The sequence below is a fragment of the Xiphias gladius genome, chromosome 16 (genome assembly GCF_016859285.1).
Source record: "Xiphias gladius isolate SHS-SW01 ecotype Sanya breed wild chromosome 16, ASM1685928v1, whole genome shotgun sequence".
Lineage (NCBI taxonomy): Eukaryota > Metazoa > Chordata > Actinopteri > Istiophoriformes > Xiphiidae > Xiphias > Xiphias gladius.
In genome coordinates this window covers 19,086,445-19,109,976 of record NC_053415.1, presented here as the reverse complement: position 1 = coordinate 19,109,976, position 23,532 = coordinate 19,086,445, and the positions used below count along the sequence as shown (strand labels likewise).

The following is a 23,532-nucleotide window of genomic DNA, read 5'->3' as shown; positions in this document are numbered from 1 at the left end:
CCACTGACTTTAAATCAGTCGTTTCAAAACAAAACAGAGAGAGATTTTGAAGGATGATAACACAGACAGACTAGCGAGAGCACACATGTTTTAGGGGAATTAAAATCAGACTGCGAAATTGAAACTTGAATGTATACATGCATGTAAGTGCTTTACTTCTATAACAGCAGAGGCTGCTTTCTATCAATGCTATTTTTAATCTCAAATCACTGTACCCAAAGGAGCTTGTTCTCCCAAGAAAAACAAGAGCGGCAGCCATTTCAGCAAAGTGCCAAATACGACACGTGTTTACATTCAAGTGATGAAGCCCTTTAGTGGCCACAGTAATTATGACTCTTGTCCATCCAGGCAAAGGAGGAAGTAGTGCGACTTTACTGTAGAACCACAAGTCCAGATGTGGAAGAAGTTGGGGTAGACAGATTGGTAAACGAAATGCTGGACTTTAACTCAGATGACTGCTGTTTATTTCCTGTTTCCTACCAACAGTAAACATGGGTTTCTTTTAACCATGACAGCAGTAGTTCCCTAACCATAACCAAGTAGTTGTAACTGTAACCAATATTATGACATTCCCCTTTACTTTAACAAAGTAATTATTTAACCCAAACCGGGATCTTTCCGTAACCTTTACTAAGTTAGTTTTGTGCTAAACCGATCCAAATGTTAACCATATTAGTGTCATATCAGAAAACAACTTTATTTATGAAATGGTGATGTCATTCGCCATTGGCGCCAGAATAGAAACGGTCTGTGTATGTATTGTTCTGAAAGGAAGGCACCAAACACTAATTTTGTTGTTTGATTTGTAGGCTTTGTTGATCCAGATACAGCCATTATTTGACAACATCTTGAAACCAATAGATATGACTTTAGTCTGTGTTCTAATAACATTGTCCTGATGAAGCAGATAAGTTTGAGCTTTTGAGCGTTAAACTCTTAATAAATTACACCAAAGCATGTTCTTTTTCTTGAACGTTATATTTGGTTGCAGCTTATTTAGTCACAAATTAAAGAAAAATACTTAAAATATGAAACTGAGTTTTCAGAGGCTTTAAAGCAACCTTTGTTTACTTTTTCCAGATGAGGACTTCTTGAGCTAATGTGAATGATGACTATCATTTGTCAGAAACACAAAAAACCACTGCTTAAACTCCATATCCTACAAACAATGAATCTTTTTTCTTGAGAACTTTCCTTAACCTTTTTTTTTTCTATCTTTTTTATTTTTAACCATGGCTGCAAACTTCCCCCAGTCTTAACCAGTTGTTGTAGTTGCCTAAACCTAACCAAACCTTCATCAGCACCAGACCAGAAAATGCTCAGATGGGTCATTTTGAATGGTAATGACAAATTACCTATTTTGTCATTGTGTTTCCAAGATGTGTTGCAGCTTTCGGGCCCTCTCGGCTGCTAGTGTAAATGAAAATGATTACCAAGCCCATTAGGAGAAAAAACATTCTGGACAATGTTGATCATTTCTCACATGATCAGGTCTGGCAAGGAAACAAGCTGGAGTAATTCTTACTTCTGGCCTTATTTTTATTAGGTGTCCTCTTACTGTTCACATGCTGCCATCAGCCTTGTCATCAAACAGGGAGGCTAGACCACACCAGTGGTAATAGAATCATTGTCTCAGCTGTCACTTTACATTAGGTCTGTGAAAATGTTGCCTATGTCCCATGGGTGAGTCTGTAAGAAATGAGATATGGACAGTCCCAACACATGTGCCCATTCAGTGCACACAAATGGAAAGAATACAGGCATGTAAAATAGAGAAATGCAACCTTTTTCGTCTCTGTCTTTCTCTGTGACACACAAACGCGCGCACACACACACACACACACATGCACACACACAAGATTAGTCTTGGATAATTGCCTCGTCTTTCAGGATGAAATTGCATTTAAAGGTGTAATTTAATCGTTCCTTTTTTTGTAGAATTGGTGTGGAAAGTGAATCACTGTTGTAGCATTCCTTGGAGACGTAGATGCTGAAAATCTTCGAGCTGGCAGTAAGGAAGTTGTCAGAATTTTCAAGATCAGATTTGCTCACAACAGTGAAATTGTAAGCCGTGATATCATGGTGGACTGGACCACAAAAAAAAGAGAGAGCGGAGTGACTTTATCTCAGTTTTCTGTTGCTTGGCTTGCCAACTTGTCTTTGAAATACACTCAGATGGCCTCAGCTCTGAGCTATAAAGAAGGAAAGACAAAAACACAGACGAGGTCATACCAGAATTGGCAAGGGAGAGAGAGAGAGAGAGGGAGACATAGACAAGCAGTAACAGGAAAAGAGAGAATGAGAGAGATTTCTACTGTTTCCTAAAGCTAAAACACTCTGCCCTGTTATTTTGTCAGCTGCAGTGGTCTGTGTTATGGTGCAATGAGTCTCCAGGGAGTAGGGACTGCGGTTAATATTGTACTGTGTGGAACAGCCGTCTCTGATGTAGGCTCACATTGTGTTCAGGATGATGGCTATTAGTGCCATTGGTCAGTAATGAGCGGGTACGAGTCCCAGCCAAATGTTAAGTCTTTAAACACTCATCCCATCCAGTTCAGGGGGAGGCACACACATAGCAAGAACCTAGTAACAGCAGACGGCTTCGCTTTTAAAGCATTAGCTAAAATATGAAAATCTTGGATATAGAGAACTCATAGCAAACAAACATGGGAACCTGATTTTTAAGTATGCATGATGCTGCATCTGTACATGAGGACCATGAAGTGTTAGTGTCTCAGTTTGTTGAAGCTGTGACATTGCAGTGTATTTGTCGAAGGTCAGTGACATCTATGTGTGTCTTCATCTTGCATATGGTGGTGTGTGTGTGTGTGTGTGTGTGTGTGTCTGTGTGCATGCCTGTGCGCACGTGTGTGTGTGTGTGTGTGTGTGTGTGTGTGTGTGTGTCTGTATGTATGCCTGTGCTCACTGATCTGACACACAGGCCCAGTCAGTCCTGTTCTTGGCTCTGGCAGTGATCTGGCCCTTCTCCTAGTCCTGCAGCCCCTGCCATGCCTCCCCCTCTGCCCCTCTCTTTCTCTCCTGCTGCCTTTCCTCCTCCTCCCTCCTCCCTCCTCCCATCTTTCTTTTCTCCCTCCATCCACACAGCAGTGCAGATTAGCCTGCCCAGGCCTTGCAGGGTGTCAGGGAAAAAAAAAAAAAAGAGAGCTGACTAGACCTTCACCCTGTCTCTCCTGGTATGCCTCCTCATTTCTGGCTTTCTTTGCATACTTCTCTATCATATGACAGTAATATGGAAGTATTATCTACCCAATTATAATATGCCACACAAAAGATGCTGAACACTTGCCCTATGAAGAGCTGTGGCTTTTCACACACAGGGCAGGATAGCAATCAACAAAGCCCTTTTCACATTCCTTAGACAAAACCTTAGATATCCTCACTACAGGGATACACACATACATGCACACACCCATTCAGTCTTACAGTTCTGTTTCTGTTCACATAAATCCTGTAATAAGATTCCATCTGAGATAACTGGACTGCTCCCTGCAGGGTATTTTTCCTTCTCTGAGACCCACTGCAGCTGCACTGTATAATGGATACAGCAGTGGTCTGAGAACAATCAATGATACTGAGTGTATGTGAGTGTATGTCTGTGTACCCAGGGTTTTGAATAAAATTTCTGAATCACCAGCCAAAGAGGACACCTAGATACTTACTATATAAACTTGAGAGAGACAGACAGAATAAGTAAGATATAATAAAAGAAATTATCCATATGACCATCAACAACTTAATAACTCTTGAAGAAAAACAAAAATGAAAGCAACCTGAAGCATAATGTAATGTTTTTTACATTAAATGGACAAGTATTCTTTCAGTATGCTACAAAGTCTGTAACTGCAGATATCAATGTATTGATTAGTATTTGAAAGAACTATGCATGATTATACATTAAAGACATGGCAACTGGATTTTCAGTGTCTCCAAAAAAGTGTCAGTTCAACATACACATCACATTGCCTGCCCTGGGTGCACGTTTGTGCATGTACATCATTTGTGCAAAAGAAGAAATCTGTTGTCTATTGTAGTTGAGCTGTATATTGTACTGTGTCCTCAGTGGTGCTTAGATAATGGTTTTAGAGTCCCATTGTGTCACACGGTGGAGTGTACACGAGGGATCACGTTGAGACAAACAGCTGAGCTTGTCAGGTTGAAACACAGGAGACGGTTGAAAGTCATTGAGTGCGCTTATGGGCTGATTCACACACAGGAGAGCAGGATTGAGATGGAGGGATGGTATAAATAAGAGCAACAGATAACGAGGTGAACACATTCTGAATTAAACATTCTCTGATTCCCCTTTCTCCCTTCTCTCCACCCCTCATCCATACCTTCATCCCCAGCGAGCGTGTGATACCGTCCACTCAGTAAGGCCTGATCTGTGTAATAGGGCTTTTAATACCTTCCATTGCTATCTTTGTGTGTTTGGAACATTTGGTTGGCTGTGGCTATTGTTCTGCAACACCCACAAGTTGCTCTCATTGGTTCAGTTGCTGGTGGAGCCCACACATATCTTTCTCTGCCAAAACCGACAGAATCTCAGGATCTTTGTAGGCAGCAAAGTAAAGGAGAGAAGACTTTTCCATCTCAGTGCAAGTCTGTGATATACTGTCAGGTGTAACCCCACTTTGGTAAGTTGCTATGGTGTCTTTGTGGTGGGCGAGTTAGTTTCTTTTCCTGGCATGAACAAAGTGAGTTGTTGCTAATTTTTGGTGCGGCAGAAGTTGTCAGGGATGATATCTTAATAGATAGATAGTTTCAAAATGATTTGAGTTTATGCAAATGTTTTACATTTTCCACACCATTCAGTGCATGACTTAGGTAGTTTTGTAATTACTGTTGTTTTATGAAACTCCTCATTTTCTCCAAATAAGTCAAAACATTTTCAGACGTTTAATTGATAGTTGGTAGAGTCAATTATTGCTTTCGCAATTATCGTTCCTTCAGAATGATCGTAAAGTTTTGGTACATAAAGTTCCAGTCACTGTTTCATATTAATGTGCACCCCCAGAAACACTGAGAGAGCTGAGATGGGACATGGGGCAGAGTCCAACTTCTACTTCCTGCTTCATTGATTCCATTTGAAATCAACTGAGAAATTTTTTATTTTCGGAATAACCAAAGTGCAGATAGTAAAATAATGTACTGTTTAGTATATGTAGTACAGAAATGGCTGTGTGTCAATCTAATGGTGAATAAAGTATAAAACATACAGATGTATTTACATTTGTATAGTGCAAGGACATTGTTTTAATGATGATTTCCACAATCAGGAGTGTTTAATTGTAATATTCACTTTTGAAAAACAGGACAGGGAAAAAAATGACCAACAAATTAGCCTATTGCATGACAAAAACACTGGAAAACAGTGTCCACTGTTGTAAATCATTCAAGGCTAGGTTTTCCCTTTTATAATGTTTTTTTGACAATAATGCTTTTGTCTTTTATTTCTGTTACACTGATTATAGTAACAAATTGATAATTGAACATGTGGCTGGATTTTTCTATTGTGCTATCTTTCTTATCTTTTGTAACCTTTCTCATCCCCCTCTTCTTTCCACCACTCTCCTCTCTGTTTTTTCCAGTTCTCTCTACTCCTAGCCTGTCCCTAGTCAACCAGAGAATTGATTTTTAAACAGGCAAGACTCTGGGGACTGAGCAGAGAACCATTATTGGCCTCATTTAGGCTCCATTGCCACCATGATGGCTCCTCTAGACAACAGGATAGACTCTGTCATGGATACCAAAGCATAAATGCACATTCTAGCTGAAAACTGCTCAGGCCAGCATTTCCTGTCTTCGGGGAGCTTTGTTTAAAAAAAGAAACCCCGTGGGTTTGAGATGATGGACCGCAGTGTGTCTCCATAAACCAGTAATATAGGCGCATCCAGCACATTTCATAGCTGCAGGTTAGATAATAGGGGAATATAGCAAATGTATGGGCTTTTTTCCCATGCTTTTCACTGCATGCCACCTTTCACTTTTTCATCACTGCGATAGTTTTTGTGCAGTCTGCAACAAATGGCAGTTTGTTTCTACTGTAAACAGCGGTTGCTGATTTCTCATCAGGGGACTGTGTTCCTCTATAGCAGCTGCTTGTCTGTTAGGAAGCCCAAGCAGGGTACACGGGCAATCATAGCCCTCTTTCTTTATCTAGGATTGAAACATTTCAGGAAAGCTTCTGCAATTCCAACTACACTTTACCGTAGACATGGGCACATTATTTGGTGACCAAACTGTACTGATGAAAATTCTGTATTGTGTTATAGTCTCAGGAACCACATGTTTTCCCTCAGGCTTACAATTTGTTTCTAATCGTGTACTGATAAAGAAACAAAAACTCAAGTTTGGAAATGTCTGTTACACTGACATTATCCTGAAACAGATCTCAGAACCAAGCGTGTTGTTGTGTGAGAGGGAAAGCAATGTGATGCACGAGAGCCCATGCAGTAGGAGCAATGAGGTGCAGGAGGGATGCGTACATAGTTTCAAACCAAAACATCATCATTTTTGGCACAAATTAAGATGCTCGTAAAGTTGTCATTAGTCATATTTGGTCTCACAAAATGGTTGGATTTGAATCAAGAGTGACGACGTTTCTGAGAATAAAAAACGCCCTAAATGTTTGACATATACACATGGAGACATGTTGGCACTGCCTGCAGAAAACAACAGTTAGAAATTTCGATAAGTGCGCTAGCATTACACTGAATACTTGGATGCCCTCCTACAGCAGCTGTCAATATCAGAATCAATAAGCATTTGGTGCTATTTTTTTATCTACTTAAGTTGATGAGAGGACACAATTTAGCAAATCTACAACAATATCTGGCTCTGTTGCTTGGATGCATGATTCTCTACAAAAGAGCAACTTATTTCATCCGAAAGACTGACCTCAGTTGTACCACATATGTGTTGTGGGAGTGTGTTTTAAGCTGCTAAAGACTGATAAAGAAAAGATGGGGAGACAGAGGCGAAAACATTACATTGTAAATAAGATTGCACGCTTATATTCAGGTGTATATACTACTATTACTAATAATAATAAAAATATTAGGGATGATAATAGGAAACTTATTATATTGTATAGCATCTTCCTCAAACTATGTTTACAAAGTGCTTCATCTACTGTAGTGGCTGTTTAACCATATTCCAAGTTCCAAAGCCATGTAGTCTGCTGGGCATGTCTTATTTGTGTCCCACTTAATTAATCCCCATGTTTTTGTGATTTAAACCAGTATACCCACAAATCCAGAAGACAGGAAAAATGTTGTGTAGGGGTTTGACAACTAAGATGGTGGATTACATGTAAAGCAGGTGCATCTTATCCAAACCAAAGCTACATCTCATACTGGTAAATTACCAACCTGAAGTATTTTGTATTACAAGCTACTCTGATAGACATTTTATTCCACTTTTACAGTAATAATGCAATTACCCCTTTACATTAACTTTGCTTTAACTGTTTTACAGTAGAAAAGCCTTATGTAAGTGATATACAATAAAACAGCACTAATAAGTAATTATGATTAAAATGTAATATCTATCCTGTACTTTTGTTAATAAGTACAATTATTATATTGTTATGTTTCACAGGATAACTACTAGACACTAAAAATATATGTACCTGTAGTCTATCACAAGGAAAATAATACAAAATATAGCATAACCTTAGCAGAAATCAACTATATTCACTATTCAAAGCATACATAATACTATTGTATGAACTTCAATAATATAAGACATAATATAAGACATAAAATGTAAAATAGACAATTACCAAATACTAGTCACTTAAACTGCCTCTTACAGTGTAAGGATAAGAGTAATAACAGATTGGAAGAAATAATTTGAATGAAGGGAATTATAAAAAAATGACATTTAAATGTAAAAAAAAAAAAAAGTAATTGTTTAGATTAATATTGTGAGAATAATGTATAATATAAATCTAAAAGACAAAAATCAAGGCACAACCTACATATGAATGTTTGTGAAAGTTGTCATGTGAGTACCTGAATATGTTTCTCCGCCTGTGTGTGTGCTTGTGTTTGCCAGTGTTTTTAGTCTGTCTGTGTCAGTAGTGGTCTGGCTGCCCCCAGTGGGGTGTGTACACTAAGTGGTTGAGGAGAGTGTTGGCCACTGCTCTCCATCAAAGGCAGCATTGACTGGAAGCATGAGAGCGTCTCTGCAGCCAGTCATCCTTGGACAGCTGACAGTGGGCCTGGGCACGGGGGACATAGATGAAAGCAATCAACAACAACTGGAGGAAAATGCTTCACTGCTGGTGGAATGTGTGTGAGCTCAGACCTCACTGGTAACACCCCACAGCTCTGCTCTTGACCAATCATGTGCAAATGGTTTACGTTTGCCTTGAAGCTGTTCTAATTAATTATGTACACAGTATTGCATTTTATGTGCTCAAATGTGCTCTTTAGGTACACGTTCAATTTCTGTGTGTCTCTGTTCGAGGTTAGGAGAACAGCAGGGGTGTGGATTGGTACAGAATCGTGTGGTAATTAATCTCACTCAGTGAAGAGGTGCATGTTGGGACTGAGGCAGGGCATAGCTCACTGCACCTTGCTCGTTAACTCTAACCACCTATGGCCAGCCTCTGGAGATTAACAAGGGTAGCCCATGGTCAAAAGCGTTCAAATATGTTTTAATGAATGCCCACTCAGCCCACCAAGCTTATGTTTTTATTTTATTTTATTTTATTTTTTTATTCTGGGGCAGTGATTCGCATTACTCCTGCTGAATAATATTCATGGGACCTGACTCACACTGTGACACATCTGTCAAACAGCAGAGCGTGAACACACACACACACACACACACACACACACACACACACAAAAAGCCACATGGCACAGATGCAGGAACAGGTAGACATACAGTAAGCAAAGTTGCAGTGTGATGTGCCATTTACTAGCAATCCCAGCATGAATCTGTTTGACATGGTAACATACAGAAACACCTTTGCCTCGCTCACTTGTGTGTTCGATGTGCTTTTGGTGCTAATACTACTCTTGTTTATCTTTGTCTATGGCTGCTCTGCACATTGGTGTCGCATTTGATATTGGCAAAGCTAAAAATACAGATGGAGAAAGAATAATGGTGAAAGAGAGGGTGCATCCGCAAACAAAATTTCACTTTTGAATAATTCTATCTTTCAAATTGCAGTGTTGGACCCGAGCGTTGAAACTGCACAAAATTATCAGTCAATGTATGTGTCTCTCAGAGGATAACTTCAAAGGTTTCTCTGTACTGTAACTGGCTTCTTGAGCATATAAATAATGTATTATTTCATAGAATGGAGGATGATATACATACTGTATATCGTATATACGTGTTCTCATCTCATGACACCAGGGCTATAATCTGAATTTAGCTGAAGACTATTTTTCCACCTGCCAAATTCTCATTTAATATTAAGCAGTTATTACTCATGCAGTATTAATCAAAAACCACTACTGGTCTTGTAATGTGCGTGTGAGAGAGAGTTTAATTCCTTGTATTTACAGCTATGTACACAGAGTGGTACCCTCGTTGCCTAGTTTTGTGACCTTACTATGACTGCATCATCCTCCTTGCACCCAGCAGAGACAGCTAAGATACAGGTCCTCATGTTCTCTCGTCTAGCACTTCTCCTAACAAACCTCATCCTTTGATGGACGAACATCCAATACTTTTATTTGTCCATGCAAATACATTTAAATACACTATTTTTTTAATCTGCTTAATTGTGCGTGAATAAGTAAGGCTGTTTTATTTTTTAAATTATTATTAAGAAAAATAGAATTTTACATGTAGTACTGTATTTACTGGAAACAATTAATTACAGTAAAAGCACTTAATGGCATAGTTTGTACTTAGAAACAAAAGGAAGTCAACAACTATCATGATTCCAAGGAAACAGTGATATATTTCAGATGAACTCTTTTCAGATGCACGTTTTCACTGTTGGCATCTCTAGTCCTGACAGGGCACAGAGCCATGTCTAGTAAATGCTATGAGGATGTACTTTACCGAATACGGCAGCACAGGCTGCCTTCAAATTGTATTAAATCCCTAAACAGCATGATAAATCATCCACATCTTGCTTTGCCAAGATGGTGGAGCTTTCTGTCTCTGTTTTAAGGTGGCAAAACTGTATACTATAGCAACAGTAAGAGAGCTGGAAAACCCGTGTATTGGGTTTTAGTTTCTGTTGGTAATTTGTGAATCTGTGTGTCCTGTGCAGTCTTGAGAGATACAAAATTGGATTATAAGAGTAATGCACACAGAGTTGTGTGCACACACACACCACATGCACACAGCAGCTAGCACCAAACGGCGTGAGGTGATAATTGAATTTGGGAAACATTGGGGGAGACGGGAAGAGATGCAGTTATCCTGGGAGACACAGTCCCCTAACAATAGCAACAGACAGTAAATTCCTCTGCTCCTTTGTCAGGGTGAGTCTGCAGGAAGTGCTGGGCCATGCCCCCCATTTTCTGGTAAAAAGCAGCAGGCAAATGGCATGTGTGCTACTGTGTGTGATGATGTGTGCATGCTTCATGCTTCGCTGAAGCGTGGATATCACGCCATGCCTCTGTGTGTGCCCCCTCAGACACACCTGCTCCTGACGCCTCAGAGAAAAAGCTTGGCTGTAGTTAATCACACAGAGGCAAAGCCAGAATGTTATTGTACAATAAGATATGTATGCACTACTTTTTACTTCTGTACAGTACTCTTCCAGATTTTTACAGTCACCCATATTCTTTTAATCAGTCAGTTTGAATTTGCTTTTAGAAATTTTGGGAAGATGGTTTCATTGAGCAATGGTGGTTCAGCATCAAATTCTTTGACTGCACCGCAACAGCAGGGCCGGCCCTATAAATGCGAATGTCTTTGACTGACTGACTGACTAAGTGATGAGGTTACACCATTGGTCAGTCGAATGCCGTGTGACTGAGTGCTGACGTTATACCATTGGTTTGCCGGCTGAGTGTTGAAGTTTCCCCATTTACTGGGGAAACACACAGCCGTTGTCCTTAACTTATGCGTATAGTGATTTTGTCAGATGAAGTCTGACAAAATCAGGATTTTAGCAGTGCAGAGCGGCAGCTTGGAAATGGCTACATGGGCCACGTTTCAGTCACTATTTGTTACTTGTTCCATTGTCCGACAACAGCTTTACTGGGAATTTGGCTGTATCATATTACTGTATATGTGAGGACAGAGAGTAGGAGAGAACCAAACAGATAAAGGGCAGTCCAGGCATATACTAGGTTTCGACCCAGTCTTTTTTGCGATGTTGCCCGAAAAAAGATTATAACTTCTTGGTTGTGTTCAGATACCTTCAGTCAAGGCCAGGCATTTGTCAGATGAGTCAATTATAATAAGAGAAATAAACTTTGTAGACCCTTGGTTTGCTAGGCCTGGCCTCGTGGGGGAATGAGCCTTAAAGCTGACTGGTATATTATTCAAACACAGTGTATGCTCTCTCTGAGCATGACAAAATGATGAAAAACTCTTCAAGCGAACCTTCATCTGAAAATTCTTAATAGCTACATGATCTACAGGAAATAAACCCAAAAAGTTGAAAAGGCTGCTTTACTGAGTCTGCAGACTAATGTCTGTTAATGTTTTCTTCCAATCTGTCCATTTACAAACAGTCTGTTCTGAAGAGTACACTTGGAAGTAATTCTGACCCGTTAGCCCTTCCGGTTTTAACTCTTAGAAGCTGCTTTTTTGAGCGCTTTTTTGTCACAGTTACAGCTTCTTTGTTTTGTGAATGCAGGCAATGGAGGGGGAGCCGAGAGGGAGGAGAGGTGAGGGGAGGCGAGGTGTGTTGGGTGTTTGTGTGAGGCACACAATGCCCCTCTGTGAGTGAGGATGGCAGGCTGGTGATGTCATGGCTGGCAGGACCCAAAGCCCACTGAGCTTGTGAAGGCGTGACATGATTGGGACACACGGGAGGGTCGCTGACATTGTTGTATTGAATCGGGCTGTGACAGGGGGGCACCACTCCATCCTGCAGCCACAGGAACACAACCTGCCAGTAATTCAGTTATGTTACGTAAATCAACTTGTATCAGCAGCTTGAAAATGATCTGTTTGTGGCACTTTACGTTTTTTATTCAGAGTGGGGAGACAAGGAACAAATGTCCCAGGTCAGAGTCGAACCATGGAGGTTACACAGTATAGTGCCATCCTGAACCCTAGGCTACTAGGCACCCAAATAAAATGATCTTGATTTTGATTGATATGATTAGTTAATATAATATTGCAATTAGTTTCACAAAACTCCGTAAAACAAACCAAACCACACAAAACAAATCATTACAAAGCTGTACCCAGGGAGCAGATTATTTTTACTTCCTTTATGTAGAAGAACTTTTAATAATACTAGATTGAGTTGCATGTTATGGAGTACAATTTTTGCACATCACTATCTTGGAAAAAAGCAATATAGCTAACTAGAAAATTATGAATCAGAAGTTAGACTTAGACAAATGCAGTAAGAGAGCTGTACTAGTGTTAAAGAATTTTACAAAGAGCAGTGAATAATGTTGCCCACTAGTGTTTTCAGTATGTAGCTTTGGAAAACTAAATATCATGCTGCCACAATGGTGTTATCTTTCTGTCTCTCTTTGTCTTTCTCTTTCTTTTCTTTTGTGTGTGTGTGTGTGTGTGTGTGTGTGTGTGTGTGTGTGTGTGTGTGTGTGTGGTCTCAGTGAAATTCCCCCATTTCCTGATTTTTAAATTTCTTCCTCTTGTCACTCTGTGTAATTGGAAGCTGCATGTCCCCCCATTACGCTTGTCTTGTTAAATTTCTGGGACAGCATTGCAGCAAGTCGTAGGATGTGTTTATGTTTAAAGAGGGATATGGTCATTAAGACTAAGAACTCTGAAAATCTGTATTGACCTCTAAAGGATTTGGACTATTGAGTGTTACTAGTTGGTGACTTGTATGTGCACAAAGCCATAAACTGACCCTGGGGTTACAGCTGCAGCTAACCGACCACATTATTGGGAAGTTTTTTAAAATGCCTTTTAGCCGAACAAAGAGGCGCCAATCCTTCGGCTGTGGCATTTGCCAAAATGTTATTGGCAGAGCGGTGTTTATTGACTGAACGCTGTTTCCTAGTAGAATTTGATCGAAGAGGAGAGAAAGGCTTCTTTTCAGAGCGGGCCTCGCGACTGTCGTGTAAACACACTGAGAGAGGCTCCTTTCATTAGCTATGCTAATTTGGAGTGCACGTGACTTGCTGCAGACTCCAGGGTCCCTCTTGGCTCCAGCTCTCTTAGTTTCTGTCTCCTAAGGCCAGGGTCCCGTGGTCCTCTTTCTGGTTCATTGGGTTAATTTGCCATGTGTTGGGTTTCCCTTTTTCATATATAGTTAGACTGACAGAAACATAGATCTGACCACCAGTGAATCTGCTCCTCTCCTCCTTTTACCTTATGCTTATGGTTGTCTGGTACCTCTGACACATACAACTGCACAAACTGGCAGCTTTAGTAGACTGAGAGCTTTGATCGTGTCTCCTATCTCACAAGGCATTGGATATCTTCCAAACTTTAAAAAAAACGTTTGACATTTTTGAAAAGTGATTTATTTGCTTTCTTGCCAAGAGTTAGATGAGAGGGTTGATGCCACAGGTGTAATATATGGTAAATATGAAGCTACTGCCAGCAGCTTGCTAACTTACCTTAGCACAAAGACTGGAAACAGGGATACAGCTAGCCTGGCTTAATTTTTGCACTTAAACTTTGAACTGAAGTGTAAAAATGACCATTAGCCGTTTTACGAGGGCTTATGTGCTAAACTACTTCTTGGCTGTAAGCATTTGCTTGGCAACCGGTGGAGCCTACAGAAAGTTACTGGCACTGACCAAGAAATAGTCATATTAATTGGTGAGCTTTAGAGGTGCTGGTAGGTGGATTTAGATACATTTGGACATAACAGTCTAACCGTTCCCCGCCCATTTCCAGTCTTTATGTTAAACTAAGTTTAACAGCTGCTGGCAGTAGCGTCATACTTACTGTGAGGTTAATGTTGCCCTTCTCATCCAGCTCTTGCCGAGAGAGTCAATAAGCCTGTTTCCCAAAACGTTGAACTTTTGCTTAAACTAATTTCACTTTCTCATGTTTTTGTTTCTTGTTGTGTCTAAAAGCTTGTATGTAAACCATTTCTTTGAGTATTTTGATTGAATATTGTTTCTTTTATGAGGACTGATGATTTTTATTTTTATTTTATCAATTTTATCCAGCAGCACTGACTCTATTTTGGGAGCTAGCTATTAGAGGGTAATTACTATGTGTTAGATTATGTCATTTACTCAGAGAAGATGAGGAGTAAAGAATGAATCACTTCCATCAATTAATTTGATATATGAGTTGATAAGGGCTATGGGTGGGATATTTGCTACATCTCTGTGAGTCAGAAGGGGATAATTTGAAAATTCCCTTCAAGGTTTCCACTTTTTTAATGAAGCTGGCGATTAAAAGTGGTGTTTCTTACACATGTAATTATTTCTTTATTGATTGGTCAGCATCTTAGGGAATGGTTTCTCATAAAATATATCCCTGCTATGATAACTTGTCTCAATTGCAATCATGAGAGAAAATCATTAAAAGAGAGACCCCCCAGCGGAATGTGGAAACTGGTATGTTGCTTTGAGACACCAAGTATGTGTTTGTGCATGTGAGTGTGCAAATGTTTGTACAGTAGTGTGTGTACTTGCTTGCTGTAGAGTTTGGGCTGTTACAGAACATCCCTCCACACTGACACTTACTTTTGTCTGGAAGAAACAAGGAGGCACTTGATCTCATGTACAAGCAGTGACTGATGGCTCCTTTTCTCTTTCTCTCCTGCCACTGCTCCTCTCCCTCCCTCTTTTTTATCTTTTCAGGCTGTGAGGACGGGGGGAAGATGAGACCTCCCAGCTCTCTGCTGATCCTGCTGTACATCACGCTTTCCAAGAGTGTGAAGGTGGTCTCTAAGAGAGGCTCAGGTATTTGATGCACTGTGTCCTCCCACTTCTTGTCCGACGTCTGTACATGTACCTCCTATATGTTAATGTATGTCAATGATTGGTTTGCACGTCTGAGTGTGTTCTAGTGTTTTCTGTTCAGACTATGGTAGCCTGGCTGGCGCCATCGTTGAAATAATCTGGGGACTTCTGGTGAATTTTACTGATGCAGTTTAATCATTTTTGGGCTGTTGTTTTGTGAACTTCTGTCAGCACTAAATGTTAACAGCCTAGAAATGATGTTGCCGTTATTGTCACTATTGGATTGTTTTAAGCTGGTGAAATATCCTTAATTATCGTGTGTGTGTGTGTGTGTGTGTATGTGTGTGTGTGTGTGTGTGCGTCTGTCTGATTTTTGGGTCAGATGTTAAGCTTAGGGTTAGGATTAGGCAAGTAGTGGTGATGGTCAGGGTTAGGGTAAGTCTCCAGGAAATTAATGCAAGTCTATGTTATGTGCCCAAAAGTGACCAAGGTCAACATGCAAAGACCACCATCCATTTCAAAGGATGGTGCCCTCCCCACTTCTGTGTGAGAGTGACTCGCAGAAAAGCAGGAGAACTGTTGAGCAATTTAGATGTAAGTGCAGTGCATTACCTGTGTCCTAGGTGAATAGAATTTGGATTAATGAAAATATATACACTTTACTTCTTAGAATTAGCTAAACCTACCTCAATCTAGAGAGAGTGACAGCTACCAAATGATCCAGTTTCTCAGTGACTGGGTCACCAAGGGTTAATGTGAAACTCATTTTGGCTCTAAATGCCAACAAATTGAACATCAATCGTGAACAAATGCAAAGGTCAAAAGAGAAAATGGAGAATCAAAAAGACAAGGTAGAAACTTTTCATGACAGGAATACAGAGGGACTCAAGCAGGCACTTCAAACATTGTGAATAAAAATAGCCATTACAGAGAATAAGTAGGTCTTATATATTGCTATTTTATGCAGTCAGTATTCATTAATTAGTTAAACGTACTGGGTCTGTTTATAAAAAAAAAAAAAAAAACAAAGTCACTTGGAAGGTAAAATCATATAAGATGATACTTATTACTTATTTTTCTTTAAAGCTTCTATTTATAAGAATGTGAGTCAATTAATAGCTTTTTTTATTGCCAATGTGTGAATGTATTGAAACATAACTTCAAAAATGAGACCTTCCCCAACTTTCTAAGTTGCCTATAACAGCCTGTGGACTGACTTCTATGTAAAAGACTGTAAAGGACGAATTTTCCGGGAAAATCCAAAGGATGTGACATTTAAGCTCACTCCCAAGTACCTTGCCTCAATGCCTCTATTCTGCTCGCCTACAGCGCCAACATTGTGCAACACAAGCTAACGTTAGCTTAGAAGTGGAGTCGTCAGACGTCAACAAAGGACCGGCTCCCAGCACAACACAGACTGCAAGCACGAAAAACAAAAAAAAATAATATTATCTAGTGAAGCCCGTCTGGCCAAATGGGAATGTGACTGATATCATGGGAAAAGTAGGGCTAACATCAGCTGATAAAAATATTACACTTTATAAATCCTATTTCTAAAAACATTTAGTGTTGCATAGCTAGACCAATCTCCACACTTCGTTTAAGCACAACGCCAGCACAAATACAGTCTAAAATATAGTTTATTTATAGTCGGTGTAACTTTGTTACAGTATAACTTTAGTTACCTCATCTATCAACATGATGCTGGTCAATCACGTTCAGTCTCGTGTAGTCAGACCGGCCTTCCGGACAACTGGGACAAATCCCGGTGGGTCAATGCTTCAATGAACTGGAGGATCGTCAAAAAAAAACAAAAAACGTTTTTATCGTCCCTGTTGGTCTCTTTACCAGCCCTCTCTTAGTGCCTGTCATTCAGGGTGTTGCAGGGTGTTCTAGCGGGTAAGTCCAAGGCATCATGTCAACATCGGTAGTCGTTGCTTCTATTCACTCGCCGAGGGGAGGAAACTCACTAGACAGACACAGAAACAAAGAGCAGAAGCGTAACTGATCAATGAATTATGTGCTTGTGGTGGTCACTTGCTAGGACACAGACACACTTACCCATACACCCACTAAAATGGAAAAAAAACATATCCAGAAAACAAACTTGAAAAAATACTAACCACAACTTTAAGAGATTAAATAGGTTAAAGACCTGGTCACACCAAAAAGTGGCAAAGCAGATTTCATGCGTGTCTTCACGAACTTGTGATTTTAGAAGCTCACTGATGTATTTGCAGGGCTAGTTGGCAACTTGGCTAATTGCCAACATAGTAGCTAGCCCGACAATTTTTTAAATATTTCTCTACTGAGCTGATCGTTCCCTACAAAGCAATTCATTCTCAGGATTGCACCTCATTTCATTCAATAAAGACTTATTGAGGAGGTAAAAAAGCTCTCCAACCCTCGACTCTGTCACACAACTGCCTGTAAACCATTGCTCTTTTGTGGAGCAGTTTTTCTGTGGAGAGGTTATATCCTGGCAGAGGAAGTTAAATAAAAGAGGATGGTGCAGCCAAGCTAATAGGCTATGATAGCATCCTCCATTTTGGTTCACCTGTGTTGACTGTCAACACAGTTTAATGGTGGTCATGGCAAATTCACATGTTTAAGATGAACTTTACACACAAACTTTCACAGGTTTACTTCACCTCTGAGTGAATCCACTAATAGTGGCATTTCCATTGGAAAATATGTGATTTTGCAATTTTCGATGCTAGTGTGAACAGGCTGTTTTCATACAGAAAAAGAACAAAAACAACGTGAACCAAAATGTATCACTTAATCCCACGTGAGTGTTTCCTCCACTCATTGGTTAGATGTGCTGGAGGCAGGGGTGGTGGGATGGGGGGTGTAAGTATTCATTTGTTCAACTCTGGCATCATATGGGCAAAACCTACACCAGCAGAATACCCAATTTGAATTCACTTAAACGAAACATCTTGAAACTACGATACTGCCTCACACTTTGCAAAGAAGCGCTGCCTTCAAATGAACAGAAGAAAAGAGCTAATACTAAGCATAATATATAATACGAGTAGTTGATTGTCTTTTTGTTCTTTGTGGATGTCCTTTTTGAATCTACCTGTAGGCTAGTCGGTAACTGAATAGCTGGTCGTTGTGTATGAATTATGCATCACATTGACAGAGGAACTTGTTACAACAATAAATGTAATCATGAAATCCTGCTACATCAAAACTCCCTCGGCAGCTGAGCTGAGAACAATAACACAAGGTTTCATGACAAGTGGAGATCCCACAAATTGCTTGTGTCATGATGGGACACACATTAACATCAAAGCTCTATCCAGTGCCCCAGCAGACAATTACAATCAAAAGGGGCAGCATTCGGTCATTTTACAAGGTGTGGTCAACAATAACATTAAGTTTTTGGGTATACATAGATGTTTGACAACCTGGCAAAGTCTGTGATGGTCAAGTTTTTGCTCTTTCATTGCCATATGATCAAGACCAGGATAACAAGATTGACTGAAACATTTTAGGGAGTAGATGTAATGCTGGTCATCCCAGGTGATTTAGCCAATCCATTACTCCCCTGGTTTATAAAGCCATTTTCAGAGCAGCAACGGTCGCACAGCTCAACTTTAATTATTGTATGACTGTAGAGAGGGGCTTTGGGCACCTCAGAAGGTTATTTAGAATTCTTAAACAAGAAGAGGAGGCGTTACCCTTGTCTGACGCATCATTTCTACCTGCTGTGTATTGCGTTAATTTTCTGAGGATCACAATGAACAATTTAATGAGGGAGAAGGGCGCGGTCATGAGATCCCAAATGCGCTGTGTGCCTAATTTTCATGGATATAGCTTGGTAATGTGAGGGTTCCTAAAAACTGTGCCATGCCAATTCTGTAACAATACCATGGTTGTACTGTTCCAATTATTTACAAGTGTCCAGTTATTTACAAATTGTAGAAATGCTGGTTAGTGTTGCTTATAAAGATGGCACTAGTGGGTTGCCATGTGAGCCATTAGGTTGTGAAGCCACTTCAACTTCAGTGTGGTTGGTTGCATGAGCCAATGAGACATGGGCATAGTTTAGACATTTTTTCTTGGGCCATAAGTGACATGGTCTACTGTGGCACAGGCGAGTGATGCATAGACCTAGCACTAATAGTGGCTGACCACAGTGGAGGTGGATGAATCCAGTGTGTTAATTGTGTTTGCTGTTGCAGACCAGGACACAAAGGGGTAAGGACAGTGTCCATTAGCTGCATAAACATCTGATGGTTTGCAGCTTGCTGGGCTTGCACAGACTGGAATATCCTTTCCTCTGCCTCCTGCTTTGCCCTCAAGAGTCTGTCAGAGGCTTCATGTTCCTGTTTTTAATGTTTCTGCTTAGCGCTATACATTTCTTCTGGCTGTCTTTTCTGCCGAGCCATGTAAACCTGTAGCCCACTCTCCACTAAACTAGTTTTGGGCTTGCACTTCTTTGCTTGAGCCACACGGATGGCCAGCATTTCACTGATTTCTTCACTCTGCCTTTCCTGGCCCTTGCTGCTTGTATTCTGTGGCGCATCAATGGCTTCTTTATCAGGGGATGTGTTCTGAGCTGTAGTGTTGAGGTGTGTTTTTGGAAGTTCCCTCTGCAGAAGAAGTGATTGTTCTCTTGAACAATGCAGTGGAACCATTAATGAGTATATTAATTACCTATTACAAAAAACCAAACCTTACAAGTTAATGTTCAGGCCAATGGTAAGAAAGCACCTACAAAAGTAAGCAAAGAAGAATTCAATGATCAATGAAAATAGTCTTATTCTGTGAATTTATAAAAAATATATAATTATAAAATGACTAGCACAATTAAAATATATAAAATCAAATAATACATGGAACAATAATTCTATTTGAACTATGGGTCGTTCCTAACCAGTTGTCATAACTCTAGTGCTGTGGTACCAAACCAGTTTGTTATTCCCTCACAAATTAGCTCCAGTTGCCATAACCACCTTTGCAGCTGCATTTATTGTATATTTGATATAACGGAACACTTACTTCTGCATAATTCAAATTGTGGACACAAAACTCTGTACATCAAATATGCTCACTCACCCTCGTGCTTCAAATCTCCAGAGTAACTGGTAACAGTAGCAGGAGTCAAGGATGGAGTCTCTGAGGAAACGTTATTGTCACAGGATTGGACAAGGTCCACTGGACAAACTGTTGGTCTTGTTGCAAAGAGAATTTTTTTTCTCTTCTCCCAAACTTCCACTTTAACATCTTTCAACTTTTAAGTACTGTAGCCACAGCCTCTTTACTTTAACACAGAAATGTTCGGTGGACCAGGGAAATCCCCTCTCCTTTTGCTGGTAACTGAACATTTTGAACAATTAAGTGTTCTTATGTATTTTTAGAAGCTGGAAGATGTAGTAATCTGCTCAAATTTCAAGAATACAGCGTCTTGCATTGCTAGTCCAGGTCAGACCTCAATTCATTCAACGTCCAGCTGCTGAGACTGGATAAGAGTACCTATATGTAATTTACTCTACACGTATGTTGTTAAATCTCCCAGGTGTCTAGTTGCTATTATTGTCCTTAAAACAATATAGACTATATAGATGATTTTATGTACATTGACACTTGATGTTGCATTATAATAAATGTTTTGAGACAATAATTGCACCTAATTGGTAATTATAATAACTGGTTAAATCCGCTTTGTACTTTGATCAGGCCCTGAAATGTAACTGATTCAGCAATTTTGCAGTGTGAAAATCTGTTGCACTATTATTATCCAACTAAGTTACAGTATACGATACTGGTCATTTAGCTGTAATGAGCTTTCTGCTAATAGCTTGATGCTATTACCATAGTAATAGCATCAAGTAACACAATGAGAGACACATTTAATTGAATTTAACTGGATTTCTGTTCAACTTATATGCTGTCCTTAATATGTAATTGACTGAATTTGTGTGTCTCAGTAGGTACTTGTATAATCGGAGTTGTGTCATTGTTTAAGTAGGACTTTGAATGTGCGAGCAAATGTATATGATCTCTCCCTCAGAAACAAACAAACACACAAACCCACACATACACGAACACACACACCTGAGTGGTTATATGCTTTGGTCCTTGGAGGATTTCCATATGGATCAGAGCACATCAGATCAATCAAGTGGGTCCTCTGGGTCTTTCGGTCAAATATCGATAGCCGTAAAGTCAATATTACCCCCCAACTGTGTGGTCAAAGGTGATGTAATGTCAGTTGGCAGTTTGGCTGTTTAATACCACTTTGAAGTGCTCCTCCGTCTTCTGTCTACCTGAAGGATTATAAATGGAGGCATGTGCAAAATCAGATGAGTTTGTAATCTGGGACATCGGATACTGTCACTTTCTCTTTCTCTCACTTGCATGTGTTACTACAGTACTGTTTTACAAGTGGGGCCACAATTACATATATTCAACACACAAACTAATGGCAACAGCAAACGACACCAATGAAACAAAAAAGCATAAATGGATAAATGGTGTTATTTATTTATTTATTTATTTTAAAATCTGGATTTGAAAAAACAATCATGAAATAATTGAGCTACAAGGTTCACCTTAAAATGCAAATTTTAATTAAGTTGTTTGTTTGAAATTTAAGTTTAATTTAGTATTTAAATACCTTGAGTAAAATGTGTTTTTTTTTTTTCCACATCTGTTCCCCTAAATGTACAAGAAGGTACTGCAGCCTTCTGTCAGTGTGGAAACTGCAAGTGTTGTGATTTCAGTATATTTATCTTTACTTATTTCTTATTTCAATAAATAACATTGCCCTAACACATTCACAGTCAAAGCAATTTTTCTACCCCCTTTATTCTTCCAGTACTAGTTTCTGACAAATTTAACAGGATGAAGGTTAGGTGTCTGCATTTCGGATGGACTGTAGTAGTAAAGAAGATAAATTGGCTGATAAAACCCCTGGTGGGTGATTGTTTTCTGGTTCAAAGGTTTGGGACGTTTGTCTTCATGTGCTGGAGATGAAAGAGATGGAGCAGCTGTACTCTCATGGCTGCTATTAAATTAACTTCAAATGACCAGCTCTGGCATCTAACATTGACCTATGTCAAAGTCATTTATAGAAGGTTGTTATTATTGTTGAGTTCAAACCCGAAATTTTAATACAACTCAATGGGAGGAAAAGAAAGTGAGACAAAGAGAGAGACCTTTGTTTGGATCACTGTTCCAATGAATTGTTTGCGGGGCATTTGGTATCAGATGGGAATACTCTGTTGTTTCTGTAGGATAGCGGGAAGGGTTGGGAATTTGAATCCTCAACCTTGAATAGTTATGGTTGAGGGATCAGCTACGAGGGCTTGATTAGCCCTCAAGAGACACTGCAGCTATTCAATTGATTTTCCCTCCAAATGTCCAGACAGTATTCCCAGAGTTTATAGCACTCCGAAATCCTATAATTATTCAATGTGGAGTCTGCTTCATTCTGTATTATCCAGACTAATGAGTTTCCCAAAGGTGTGGAGGCTGCGTGTCTCTTATTCCCTCATTCTTTGCGCCACGCTTGGCACTGCTAATGGTTTTAATGACCAGTTAAGGTCTGCAGAATTTGGTATAAATTGGGGTAGATTCTTGATGTTTTTGGTTTGCGATTGTTGTTGTGTGTGCAAACTCGTCTGTAGATGCATTTATGAGCTGTTCATATACATGTTGTGTTTGATCCACATCTTGGAATGTGTATGCTCTGCTGCTGCACATGAGGGATTTAACTCTTAATCGCTTTGCTCAATATGTCCTCTCACCTCGGTGTGATTGTATAGTGAACTTACCAAGGCCATGCTGTCACTGCGAGAGATTCACTCCCAGGGACTCTGAGCAGGTCTCTGACAGGGGCGAGCTATCAAGGTCCATTGATCAGACTCCAGTTGTTGGCATCGTGGTCCGACCTGGCCCAATCAAGCCTGAAGGGGCCTATTCCAGCCTCTCTGTTGGAGATCAGCCCATAAAGACCCAGACTTTAATCAGACAAGACAGGGACTCTAACTGGTGTCTCAGTCTGCTCGCAAACCCAACTACCAGCAGAAGGCTGTAAGCCACACTGACGAATGTTAAATATGGCTAAGAAATTTCAGACAAAACAAAAAAATCAGTGGTCTGCACACCACAACACATTGAAGTGTCAAACATTGTTTGGAGCAAGAGATGGGGGGAGAAAAAAAGAATATAGGTTGTAAAAAGAATCTGTAAGTAGTGCTGAAAGAATAAATGGTTAAGAGCAACAAAAAGTTAATCTATGACAACTGTGATCAGACTTTTATCTAGTAAAATTGTTAAGCATATCAGACTTCTTTCTTCTCATTTACATCTGTAATGTTATTATCTGAACAGTTAATTGACTGATTGAAAAACAAACAATGGATTGATTGAAAATGACAAAAATAGTTTTAAATCTTATACAGGTATGAAGGATTTAAAAAAAAACATACACAAAGGTAGTTAAGTAACACAACACTAGAGTGGGACTAAATTTTGTAACACAATTAAACGG

At 39.8% G+C, this 23,532-nt stretch overlaps 1 protein-coding gene across 4 annotated transcripts in view; it reads left to right on the top strand.

Moving 5' to 3' along the window:
• The window catches only part of il1rapl1a (interleukin 1 receptor accessory protein-like 1a), a 165,483-nt gene that overhangs the window by 9,035 nt on the left and 132,916 nt on the right, over window positions 1–23,532 (top strand). For all 4 annotated transcript variants that reach the window (XM_040149368.1, XM_040149367.1, XM_040149369.1 and 1 more), the window contains one exon: window positions 14,922–15,023. In XM_040149368.1, coding sequence (XP_040005302.1) covers window positions 14,942–15,023 — 82 coding nt within the window. In that variant the 5' untranslated portion in view covers window positions 14,922–14,941. The remainder of the gene's footprint in view (window positions 1–14,921; window positions 15,024–23,532) is intronic.